The sequence below is a fragment of the Heptranchias perlo genome, chromosome 3 (assembly GCF_035084215.1).
Source record: "Heptranchias perlo isolate sHepPer1 chromosome 3, sHepPer1.hap1, whole genome shotgun sequence".
Taxonomy (NCBI): Eukaryota; Metazoa; Chordata; class Chondrichthyes; order Hexanchiformes; family Hexanchidae; genus Heptranchias; species Heptranchias perlo.
The window spans coordinates 74645049-74658695 of NC_090327.1; the positions used below are offsets into that span (position 1 = coordinate 74645049).

General features: G+C 42.0%; 1 protein-coding gene across 5 annotated transcripts in view; it reads left to right on the top strand.

Moving 5' to 3' along the window:
• prex2 (phosphatidylinositol-3,4,5-trisphosphate-dependent Rac exchange factor 2) overlaps positions 1–13647 on the top strand; it is a 428462-nt gene that overhangs the window by 121303 nt on the left and 293512 nt on the right. For all 5 annotated transcript variants that reach the window (XM_067980312.1, XM_067980313.1, XM_067980315.1 and 2 more), the window contains exon 9: positions 2553–2702. In XM_067980312.1, the coding sequence (XP_067836413.1) occupies positions 2553–2702 (150 nt within the window). The remainder of the gene's footprint in view (positions 1–2552; positions 2703–13647) is intronic.

Sequence of the window (13647 nt, forward strand, 5' to 3'; positions counted from 1 at the left end):
GGAGGCTTCCTCCTTCCTCAGGTGAATGTGGAAATGAAATCCTCGAACCCTTCGCATTTATAAATCACAGAACAATACCTGGTGATTACAGATAGTCTTTCCAACTGCCCGTTGCCAAGGCAATCACAGTGTGCAGACAGAGAGGTGTTACCTACAAGGCCACCGAATATACAAACAACCAAAAAAAAAGAGAGAGAGGCAGAAACATAGAAACATCCGGAAGGAAGAGAAATACAGCAAATGACCCGTTATATTAAAAACAGATAACATTTGTTCACTGGTGGGGTTACGTGTAGCGTGACATGAACCCAAGATCCCGGTTGAGGCCGTCCTCTTGGGTGCGGAACATGGCTATCAATTTCTGCTCGACGATTTTGCGTTGTCGTGTGTCTCGAAGGCCGCCTTGGAGTACGCTTACCCGAAGGTCGGTGGCTGAATGTCCTTGACTGCTGAAGTGTTCCCTGACTGGGAGGGAACCCTCCTGTCTGGCGATTGTTGTGCGTTGTCCGTTCATCCGTTGTCGCAGCGTCTGCATGGTCTCGCCAATGTACCGTGCTCTGGGGCATCCTTTCCTGCAACGTATGAGGTAGACAACGTTGGCCGAGTCACAGGAGTATGAACCGCGCACCTGGTGGGTGGTGTCCTCTCGTGTGATGGTGGTATCTGTGTCGATGATCTGGCATGTCTTGCAGAGGTTACCGTGGCAGGGTTGTGTGGTGTCGTGGACGCTGTTCTCCTGAAAGCTGGGTAATTTGCTGCGAACGATGGTCTGTTTGAGGTTGGGTGGCTGTTTGAAGGCGAGTAGTGGAGGTGTGGGGATGGCCATAGCGAGGTGTTCGTCGTCATTGATGACATGTTGAAGGCTGCGGAGAACATGGCGTAGTTTCTCCGCTCCGGGGAAGTACTGGACGACGAAGGGTACTCCGTTGGTTGCGTCCCGTGTTAGTCTTCTGAGGAGGTCTATGCGATTTTTCGCTGTGGCCCGTCGGAACTGTCGATCGATGAGTCGAGCGTCATATCCTGTTCTTACTAGGGCGTCTTTCAGCGTCTGTAGGTGTCCATCGCGTTCCTCCTCGTCTGAGCAGACCCTGTGATAAGACAGAGCTGGTCAAAACTTCTTCTCTTATACTTTCCAGGGCAAACATGTGGTCTCGAGTGACACCATTTGTGACTATACAATAGAAAGTCAATGGCTAGGCTTGGATGTCTTTTGACTTCTTTGATTTGACAATTACCTTGTACAGGACACCTATTGCTGACAATTGCTTCATACAGACTGACCGTCTCAATGAACGACATCTGTTCCCTGATCAATGGAGATCTCTTATCAGCAGAACTGCCAGTTCTTGTATTTTTTATATTCCATTCTTCTATATGACCCTTTGTACTCTGGGCACTTTTCAGTAAAATCCAGCTACTTTTATTCTCATACAGTATTATCTTATGTAAGACATGTTGGTAAAATCCCAGAAATGGTAGCGACCAAGTGCATCCGAGTCTGTACCATTTTCCAGTAGTGTCCCAGAGATACAGCAGGAGACAGGTGGAACACCTATGGATTTTCAGGGCTTTTGTTCTCTTAGCAATCTATAGGCTAATTGGCATGTGACCTGGCTGCTCATGATTATGTGTTGACCCCACTCTGAGTATTCTTCACAGTAATCATTGGACTACTCACTAACAATAAACTTCTTGTTCTCAAACTTTTAATCGTTTCATTAAAAAGGATCAAAATCTGCTTTGCTTTCTGTGTATTCATATACAAATAGCAGAGTGGATAAATAAAAACAATCACAAATTACAGAGAGTTGCTTTATTTAAAGTAGCTTTTAACTGCAACTATAGAAGAGCTCACAGTATAGACAAAAATGGGAACTATTGCCTCTGCGCTGGTTATGAATTTGTACTGTTAAAGGCTGTCTCTAATTTTGTAAGTAATTGGGTGAGATTTTTTCAGTGTTATTTGCAATGTAGTACACTGGATTGGGTGAAAGACATGCTGCGTTCAGCTGCAGAACAATATTGGTTATGGATGTCATTCAAGAGATATTATATGGTGCTACAAATAATTTGATATGGTGCAATTAGTTTGACTGCCTGGAGTGTGAATTAGTGAATTCAAATGATTAGAAAATAGATACATTATACAGATACATTTTTATTTTTTTCATATTGATGATTAACAGTATGATATCCTTTAATGTATAATAGGCATAATAACCTCTGCTACCAATGATTAGTTCAAGTTCGATGCAGCTATTCATATTTACCATTGTGTTGTATTTATCCAAATATGCATTCCGAACAAATGAATGAAAACCTTTCAATTCCTTTTTTAAAAATTGGTCATTTTCAGTGTTCGTGAACTGAGTATTTCAGCGTCTCTCACAGCTTTATACATGTTTATGCCATACATTGTTGATGCTCAAGGAAGCAGGAGAAATATGATCAAATCTTTTCAAAACATTTGTGATGTTTTAAAAATATTCCCTTTGTTGGGTTTTAGAGTACATGCTGTGCGTCTGTATAACTAGCATTGTTCTCTCTTCTAGCGGATTATCACAGCAGTGGTCATACGGTGATCAATGGTTGGAAAATACACAATACTGCCAAAAATAAATGGTTTGTCTGTATGGCAAAGACATCAGAAGACAAACAGGAATGGTTGGAGGCCTTTCTAAAGGAGCGAGAACGAAGAAAGAGTAAGATTAAAACTTCATACTTATAAATGCATTTATGAAATTAATTTACCATGAATAATCTCAGGAAAGATAAAACAAGCAAAAATGTATCTATATAGTGTTAGTTCTGACCTTAAATTGCTAAATTTTGCAGTCCTTTTATTTATGGTATATTGGCAGATAGTTCGGATAGCCAGTATGCAATAAAAGCTACAAAAACATGTGAATTAATTTCTTATCTTAACAGTATTTTATATGCAAACTTGGATTCTTCTACAGTCAGTATTCAGGACATTGAACATAGCACATTCACATTAGGGAAAAATGATTATGATTTCAAAAAAGCAGCTTATAGAGTTTCTTTTAAAAGAGTGTTCCAGAGTTGGTATAGTTTGTGACTGTGAGTATTTCTACTTCTATCAGCTGGATAGCCCATTGATTTCTTATTTTTTTAAATTAATGATAATAGGCAAGTATCTGAGAATAAAGTTAGATTAAACTATTCCTTTGAACAGAACATCATCATCAGTGGTCTGCCTAAGGCAAGTTATAAATCAATTCTCATTGCTGTCTTGTGTTCCTCTCTTCAATTCTTCAGAAGATCTCCCTTCTTCAGGCGGTCCAGAAGCATCCTTCTTTTCCACCTTGGTCTGTTTTCCTTCCAACTGTCCTTGTATTGCTTCTTTCATTGTCCAACCGCTCTCAGCACATGCCCAATCCAATTAATTTGCCATTTTGTGATGACATCAATCAAACTACGTTCTTCTCATTACTTTTCTTATCTATCCACTTTATTTTCTCCATGCGTCTCCAAACCCACAGCTCACAGCTCTTCGGAAGCCTGGCTTTCTCTTTCCTCAGTGTCCATGTTTCAGCACCATACAGCACCACAGTCCATAACAAGCTCTTCACTAATCTTTTCTTCCGTTCTCTATTCAGTTGTGCAGTCAATATCCTATTCTTTTCATTAAATGCAACTTTTCCCATTGTAATCCTAACTCTCACTTCCTTGGCAAACCTGCCATCTTCAGTCCTTATACTTCTCAGATATTTAGATTGTGTCAGCTGATCAAACTGTTCCTCATTTATTAAAATGCTCACTCTTTCACCTGCATTTATGGAAACATTCATAACTTTGGTCTTACCCATATTGATCTTCTTTCCATAATCTATTACTGCAGCATTCAGGCTTTCTATCTACCACTGTATTCCATTCATGGTACTTGCTACCAGGGCTTTGTCATCAGCAAATCTGACAGCTTTTACTAGGACCTCTAAATTTCACTCCTTCCTCTACCATTGCTTCTGCAAACACGTTGAACAACACAGGTGACAAGCAGTACCCTTGTCGCACTCCTCTTCCAATCACTTCTGGCTCTGACTCTCCATCTGCTACCCTAATACTTGCAATTTGTCCCATGTACAAAGCCTTTATCTGGTGTCCATCTCTTCAATCCATACCAATACTCTGTAGTACCTTCATTAGTTTGATCCAGTTCACTCTATCAAAATTTTCAAAGAAAATGCACATCCGTTGTTTATATTTTATATTTCTGTTGCACAGAACTCTCATTACCCCTATTACCTCCCTTGATCCACATCCTTTTCGAAATCCAAGATATTGTTCTCCTTTTGCCCTTGACCTTCTTGTAAGTAATCTGAGCATAATCTTTGAGGCAAATGGAATCACAGTGATGGTACAAAACTTGTCACATTTGCTAGTATTTAGCTTATTTCCCCAATGGTATCAGGATTATTTTCATGAAATCATCTGGCCATTCCCCTTTCAACCACATGGTTTTACACAAATCAACGAGTTTGTTTATTGCCTTCTCTCCCATGTTTTTAATTAATTCTGCTGGAATCTCACCAATGCCTGCGGCTTTCCCATTCTTGAGCTCATTTATTGTAATCCTCACCTCACACTCAAGGACTTCAGGGTCCATACAATCAACTACCCCCTCATCTTCCTTCCATATTTCAATGTCAACTGGGTTTTCCTTTTTGGCATACAGTTCTTCAACATATTTGTGCCATCTGTTTCTTACTTCAGTTGGGTCAGTCAATAGCTGTCCATCTTTATTTTTCAGGGAAAGTGCCGAGCAAACGGTAGGACTGATGAAGGGCAAAAGGGCGAAACAATTATGGGTAACCGAGGAAATGCTGGTTAAAATGGATGAACAAAGGAAACACAGAGGAGGGCAAAAGAACATACAGGAGATTGAACAGCGAGCTCAGGAGAGAGACTGATGAAGCTAGAGAAATCTGGCTGTAGGGACTATGTGAAGAGTTAGAAGAGTTGGATAGGAGGGGCAGAGCTGATGTGTTGTATGAGAGAGTGCAGATAACGGATGATTTAAACAGACAAGGAATGAGAGTTAAAGCAATCAAAAATTGAGATGGACAACAATAAACAGTTATTTGTCAGATGATTTAAAGTATAAAGAATCTGTATTCAAGCAGCTAAGTGTAAATTTGCTGCAGATGTTTGTGACATATCTAGTGTAAAAGATTACACTGAGGCTGTTTTATTAATTCATTAATCGGATGTTTGTGGTGTGTGCCCATATCTACCTAACACAATTATCTGTATCTGTGGTGACAGTAGTGCTACTTTCATGTTTGCTGATTGGTGCAATTATGTCACCAATGCTAAAAAACTTCTTTTTTTTTCTACTTTCACAAATCAAACCTGGCAAAAAAAAAATGTCAGCCTAATTTCTACTGCTATGACAGTTCCCCATTATCTTCTCTGCAAAATCTCTATCTGTCCTAGTTCCCCAGTTCAAGACCCTGATGCTGCCACTCTGCTTATTCCTTCATTACCCACTTCCAGAATCAGCATCTCTGCTCACTCTCTTCCAGCCCCTTTCTGACTCTCTACTTGCTCCCACCTGCTCCACACTCCCCCTCCCAGAGCCAGGCAGATCCCTACCATTTCTAGTCACTTCCTCTCCCTTTGGCTCCAGCCTCCACGTTTGCTTCCTCCGAGACATGACTGCTCTCACTTTTCCTTGGCCTGGAAGGAAGCAATTGGAGAGAAGCAAGCCCAGATGTGGTTTGGGGTCTGCTGTCTGGGACTGGGACACAAAAACTGAATAAGCTAACACACAAACTGGCATTGCTCCCAAGGTGAGAAGAAATCATTTCTGGGGACATCAGAGAGTTGATGCCCCAGTCTGGCTATAGGTCTTCATAGAAAGAGAGTGAAAGACATAGGGCCGGATTTTACTGTGAGCAGCAAACGAACGGCACCTGTTACTCATTAGACTTGCTGTTGCCCATAGACTTTCTATGAGCTTTTGCATGACAAGTTCCTGAAAATTAGAGAGCCAAAAGCCTGGCACCCTCTGCAGGGCATCTTGGACCTGTGTGAACAGGACAAGCAACTGTCTATCCCCTTAACCAATCAGATTGAAGCATGATACTGAACCAGGAAGTGTAAGTTAGAATAGTGAATTCAATGTTAAACCAGGTACAGTAAGCAAAATGAAGAGATGGTAAGAAAGATTGAATTAAGAGACATAGATAAAAGAGACAGAAAGAAAAAGTTAAAAATAATTATTTAAATTTTTTTAAATGTCCAACAACAATTAAAATCTGAAGGAATGAGACTCCACACTTGTTAAAGTTAATTTTCAGTGCCAGAGAGGTTGTTTGGCAATCATTAAGACTTACCATGCCGATAAAAGGGTAGTTACATCAGAATGGACAAGCTCTAACTTTTTCTGGCGAGATAAGTCGGTTTGTACAGTGTCAGTGCAGGAACTTCACGCTGTTCCATTCATTTGAATGGGGAACCTGGTGGCAAGATGCCGTCTTGGCGGAGCTTACGGAGGAGCAGGGCATCTGGTACAGCATCTTGCGGATTTCCGTGTTTAACTGCGCATGTGCGGTTGCTGGAAGTTGCTGTACGATTTGCACTGAAATAACGGTGAGTGCTGTTAGCCTCGCTGTTACTTTCACGGCAAAATCTGGCCCGTACAGAAAGAAAGGGAGATATGTAGAGAGAAAGAGAAATGAAGTTTGTAAGAAGCATACAGAAAAAGAGAGAGACTTGTCGAGAGAAAGGTGTGTGAGGTACATACAGAGAGAGTAGGAAACATACAAAAGAGAGAAAACTGCAGAAAAACTGACAGAAAGAGAAAGAATAAGAATAAGAGTCAGTGACAGGGATACAAACATAACACAAGTATGTGAAGTGTAGAGAATGTCAGAGAAAGAGGGTGATAGAAAGAGTCGAAGGCAAATAGGAGACAGAAAGAGTTAGGGCAGAACAAACAAAGAAAGGTACAGAATAGGAGAGGAAGATTTTTTTTTCTCCCATTAACAACGTGGCAACCCAATTATTCTAAAGTATAAAGTGTCATACATGGTGTCTTTAGAATATGAAAATATCCTATTGTTTTTCCATAGTACACTTTAAATTCAACTGAGACACTAAAATGAAATGAAAGAAATATGCTTCGAGAAGTTGGGAACACGGCAGCCAATTTGCACACAGAAAGGTGCACAGCCAGCAATGAGATAAATGACCAGATCATCTTTTGTAGCCTTAGACGCTGGCCTATAAATTCGGCCGTGCAGCGCCTTTTTTTTGGGTGCTAATCGGCCAATAAGCCCCCGGTAAGGAGGGCAGGAAGTGCACGCATATTTCCAGCCGCAAGTGTGCTGCCTGCTATATTGGGAAAGGACAAATAATCTTCATTCAAAGCCCATGCCTGAAACAGGCGTTAATCTCTTTGATTATGCAAATAAGGGCCTAATGCCTGCTTGAAGCAAGATTGGTTTGCCCTGAGGCAGCCGGTTCTGGCTGCACTCAGGGAAGCCAGACCTTGAGGCTGCTTGTTACCAACAAGGTAAGTTCTTGAAATATACTTAACTGATTGTGGAGCCGGGAGGAGCAGGAGTGCTCTTCCTGACCCCACATTTAAAGAACATGGGTCACCACCACTCCCCGCCCCCCCCCCCTCATCACTGCTGATCTTCGATTCTCCCGGCCTCCGATTCCCCCAACCCCCCTGGCCTCCAATCCCCCCGGCCTCCGATTCCCCTAGCCTCTGATTCCCCCCTCCGCCTCCGTTCGCCCCAGCTTCTGATCCCCCCCGACTCGGTCCTCACTTAATTGTCCTGATGTTCGAAGACTCATCGCCGACGGTCTCTTCGCGCCCCGCCAGCTCAACAGGAATGAGGCCCGAGGCCCAATATCCTGTGCCACCCGCGAACCTAAAAATGGCTGTGGCCAAATTTCTACCCCACTATCTGCTAATAGAGGTTCTCAATCATTTTCTGTCTTTCCTGATCACAGAACCCTTACCTTAGCATCCACATAACAAGAGGCAGTGACATCACCGAGGAAGTCTGAATCCTTTAGGAGATGCTAATGTACACCAGCTGCAACATAAACCATCTGTTTTCTTTTTGTCTCCTTCACAACTGGACATAGCGTGTGCATCTCTGCTGCTTACAGCATTTCTTTTTGTTTTTGTTCTTCTTACCCAGTTTTCTCTATACCTTTATATTTTTGTCTTTAGCATTTAGGCCAAACAAAACTAAGCACAATTTTCTGAAAAAAATACTCTATCTCTCTGTCCATCTTCATTTGCTTCAGCAAAATGTCCCAGAATAAATCCCAAAAGTTGAAGTTTTATTCCATTTTTGTCATTCTTGCCACATGGTAGTACCTCAACTGTTTCCTAGTTTACGTCCAGGGCTTTGGATTCTCTACATATAAACAAAAAAGAAAGGTGAGAAAAGACCATCAGATCCATGAATGTTCATCCTAAAAACAGAAAAAGCCTGTGGTCAATTTCAGGAAAAACTTTGGGAATTTTCTCTCTAACTCCCTAAGGTAATCATTTAAGGATAGGATGAACATTGATGGATCTGATGGTCTTTTCCCATCTTTCTTTTCACATATTTGCAATCAAGCAAGCTCTAAAAACTATAGTTCCTGTGACATATCAGTAGACATATTTGACTAACCCATCCCCCATCTCTCACTCCCCTATATCCCAAATACCTTAGAAACACAGGACTGCACAGGAGAGACAGATGAGGTGCTGCAATAAGTTATAGCAGCAGCAGGGCCTTGTCAGCTTTGTGCATCATGAGTACTGTCTCCTCAACAAGTAGCCCTGGCACTGCTCTGGATGTGGAAACTTTGGGGTGGATGAGTGGCTGGTCCTCAGGAAGGGGTCCCATATCTTCTGGTGTTTCTCCAGCTCCATGCACAGCCCATACATTACTTGTTCTGACTGGCATATGTCTCACATTTTCTTAGATCACATTTTTGTTGTGGGGGGGCGGGGGGTCTTGTATTGAGCCCTGACAGGGGGATGCATTTTCCTGCCAGGGTACAGGCTGTCTGAGCAGGTGAGTGGAAGAAATTCCTTGTTGTATGGTAGTAGGCTGAGTATGCATGAGCTTGGATCCAGAGGTATGGTTGGGTCTGTCATCGCTTCACTGGCTTCCAGCAGCACTGTCCAGAAGGATCGGCAGGAGGGGCAGGACCTGAATGAGTATGCTCTTGTGACCACAGTTACACCAGCACTTACCTATTTGGTTTGGATGCAATTTTCTAAGTTTGTGCAGGCTGAGGTACGTTTGCTGGAGGATTCTGAGTTGGCTTTCATTCTGCTACAGATGGACATTGTGAGGCAATATCAACACCCCGTTCCAATCTTCCCTTGAAAACAGACTTCCCAAGTTGTTCTTCCAGGAATCATGTAGGTTTTCTATGTTGTCTGCTAGGTGTGCTTGTCAGGCAGTTGTGTGTTGTAGAGGGCCAGTTTTAACAGGGTTTGTTTGCGTTGAATTATACTGAGCGTGGTGGGGTCTTGGATGTAGTGGTGGATCTGAAGTTAGTGAAAGTAGTTGTGTTGGGCGAGATGAAATCTGTTGGCCAGTTGCTGGAGGGACATGATCCAGCCTTGGTGGAGCAGTTTGTCTATCCCAATGATGTCTTTTTTATGCCACAACTTGAAGCAGGTGGCACGAAGATCCTCTGATTCTTTTCATATTTCTAGTCAGAGATAGAATTTGGGTGCTTCTGTGCACCCATTGTTCCTCTATGGGTCTTATGAGAGGAGGGAGTGTGTAATGAAATTGTTAGGGTGATATTTGCTTCCAAGCCAAGCCAAAGATTTTGGGGAGACCTTGTCCAGGCAATGATGCCCTGTAATTGAATGGCCCCGTAATAACACTAAAGCTACCTTTTTTGGAGAGTTGGAGCCATCTTTGGCATTTTCTTTGCTGCCATGCTGCCCAGCGAAACCTGGCAATATGGATCTGAAGGTATGGGAGCAATTGTCCTGTGGACTTTGTAAAGAGTTACGTCCAATCAATTGTTCCAGTCCACCATGGATCATAAAGTGTCATGGATGAAGGACATGGAGTCCCTCGGGAATGCCAAACATGTAGATGTTGTTGTGTTGATCCCTGCTGTTGAGGTCGTCTATCTTTGCACCACCTTCTGGTTTCTGTGAGATTGTTATGACCTGCGGCTGGGCTGGCTTCCAGCATGTCGAAGGGGTGCTCTGTTCGGGTGTTTGCAGCTGGAGTTCACGGATTTCTGCATCTATTGTGTTGAGGGCAGGTGAGTGGGTAGTGGGCCATAAGCGAGTCCCATGCTGATTTCAGAAGACCCCTTCCCAGATATTCCACTTTTCGAGTTTCTTCAAAGGTTTCTACAATATGGGTTCTTAATGTAATGGAATATCCTGAAGTATCACCACTTCCCTTACAGCCTGAGATCTGTGCTATTCCCCTCTTTTGTATAAGGAGTTGAAAAATGCCATGTGACTTTCAGAGCAATCAGGGTTAGGATTTTTACTAGTCTGCACATATTGATAGAGAAGGGTTCTTGGGTCCATCCTGTGATTACAGATTAAATAATTTAATTTCAAAAGATAATTTTAATGTGATTGCGTATGCCTTCCACTAGTACTTTATTTATTGATTGAATCTGAACATTGCTTATGGCCATTACTGAGAGACATGCAGAGGTTTCTGTGGTTCACTGTTGTTTCCAGCTGATATGATGTATTTCTCTTTGGTCTTGTTTGGCTACTGGGGTGTTTACCAAATTTTGTAGTTGTTATAACAGACAAGGGAGTTGTTTAAATTTAACCCTGCTTCTACTTTGTGAGAGTCAGCAGTTAATGAGAACACCAGAGAGGTGGCAGAAAAGACAACAAGGGCATTTCAAAACCACAGGTTTGTTGTCAGCTTCCTGAACTGTTCTCAAGTCTTTACAATTTCTGTTATAATGGAAGACATTTTTCATGCCCCAGAGTATTGATGTCTGAGGACAGGGCAGAAACCATATACATTCTTTTAAGAAGAAGCATGGTTCTAAAACATGATATTCAACAGAGTTATGATTTTACTGTGGACCTAATATTGTGGCTCACAGATTTGCACACTTGCCAATGGCATGTGGCCATTGGTGTCTATGTTCCACGGATCATCAAGCCAGAATATCCATGGTCATCAAGGTGGTCGGGGTGGCCCAAACAACCTCAGGGGAACGTCCCTGATTCAGCTATACCAGCTTCAGCATAACCAACATTTCTTTTGTTTTATCTCTTCTACAGTAGGATACTTCCTGGTTCTACAGCTTTTCTTAATTTTCTGATCAGCTCTTGTTCTATTAGTATTTCGTGCCAAACAAAGCTACAGAAAATTTCTAAGAGAATGTTCAATTTTTCTGCCTTAATGCTGCACTCCTGGAGTCTGAGAGGCTCTCTAGCCTAAAGGTTGCAAGAAAAATCGATGAAACAAATTCATTTCCTGAAACTCAGGAACTCCATTTGGTCCTTCTGTTCCGCCAAGACTCCAGATATGATCAAACAATTCAACAGTGGGATTTCGAGCATGGATCAGCTACCATGGCATACACCCGGAGCAGGAAACTTCTCAACAATGACTTAGCACTTTATCATGGGTGTAGAGGATTGTAACACATTATTTGTTAAGAGTCTTAAATGTGCAGAATGGTGAAATCATATGACGTGCTGCCATGAGAACCGGAACTTGATCCAACCTCTTTCTTTGGGTAAAGAACTGAGTCTCTTCAAAATTACATCAAACCAACATGGAAAGCTCTGGATATCGTGTGATAGGTTTTCCTCATCCAAAGGAGACGCAGTTGAAGCTTTTCTGCTCCTGGTTTGGGAATTCTGATTTTATGCCATACCTGCTATTTGTTTTCTGTCAAGACCAAGTAAGATTAAGTCACAAAAGGCAGATATCCTCTTAATATTCACAGCGTGACAGAAGAATGCATCTCAGACTTTTGAAAATTACTGCATCCCTACAACTGTCCTGACTGAGATTTAACTAACTCAGGACAGACAGAATCAAATCTGGGACCTTCCTGATCCGGATGGTTCAGTTACTCACTATCAACATTCACTGAGCCATTGAGAGAAGCCAAAAATATATTTATACTTTCAAAAAAGAAGATTCCTTAAATACTTCGAAAGTCTAGAGCGACCTTGTGTCTTGGAGTATGGTGTATGGTGAAAGATTGAAGTGGGGAAAGGCAATTTTGATCAACCAGATTACTGAATTGCCCAATTCAACCACATCAAATGAAGGCCAGGTGTCTTCCCAAGTTGGAGGAGGATGGATCAAAGATAAGAGTGTGTTCTCCCTTCCTCCCGCCACCATCCCGGATGGATAATAAAGATTTCCAAGTGGCTGGCTCAAAGTGGCACTGGGGAAATCACGGGAACGAAGTCATTTCAGAGATAAATTGGGCAAGGTGTCAACAGGCATCCGATCCAATCCCCCACCCTATTCGTGCTGGATGGGTTAGGTTAAAATTGAGGGTTAAAGTTTTTTTTCCAAATATTAGATTTTTCTTTTCAGAATTTGCTTCCTTTTGCTGTATGTAAGATGCCCAGTTCAATTAATCAATGAACTTCTTAAATCCCGAATTGGGCAAATGTTTTTCAATCTGAGATTTTGAGGGTTCACTGGAACATATCTTTTTCCATGGTGGATTTGAATAATTTCCTTAGGTTTTCACATGTGCTTTCCTTTTCTATTTTTTTTTCCTTTGCTTAGATTATTAATGGGACACCTTCAATTTATTCAAGGTTTTTCACTGTGGTTTCCAGTTCTATGGCTATCATTTTTGAATGATTTCTGAATCTTCAGCTATGCCTCCCAGTGAAAGTTAAGTTTTGATTTCATAGAAATTTACGGAACAAAAGGAGGCCATTTGGCCCATCGTGTCTGTGCCAGCCGAAAAAGAGCTATCCAACTTAATCCCACTTTCCAGCACTTGGTCCGTAGCCCTGTAGGTTACGGCACTTCAAGTGCACACCCAAGTACTTTTTAAATGAGTTGAGGGTTTCTGCCTCTACCACCCTTTCAGGCAGTGAGTTCCAGACCCCCACCACCCTCTGAGTGAAAAAAATTCTCCTCAGCTCCCCTCTAATCCTTCTACCAATTACTTTAAATCTATGCCCCCTGGTCACTGACCACTCTGCTAAGGGAAATAGGTCCTCTCTATCTACTCTATCTAGTCCCATCATAATTTTATAATTTTATATACCTCAATTAAATCTCCCCTCAGCCTCTTTTGTTCCAAAGAAAACAAACCCAGCCTATCCAATCTTTTCTCATAGCTAAAATTCTCCAGCCCTGGCAACATCCTCGTAAATCTCCTCTGGACCCTCTCTAGTGCAATCACAACTTTCCTGTAATGTAGTGACCAGAACTGTACGCAGTAGCCTAAGCTGTGGCCTAACCAATGTTTTATACAGTTCAGTTTAGCATAACCTCCCTGTCTTATAGTCTATGCCTCGGCTAATAAAGGAAAGTATTCCATATGCCTCCTTAACCACCTTATCTACTGTGCTCCAAGCTTCAGGGATCTGTGGACATGCACTCCAAGGTCCCTTTGTTCCTCTTCACCTCTCAGTATTCTCCCATTTATTGTGTACTCCCTTTC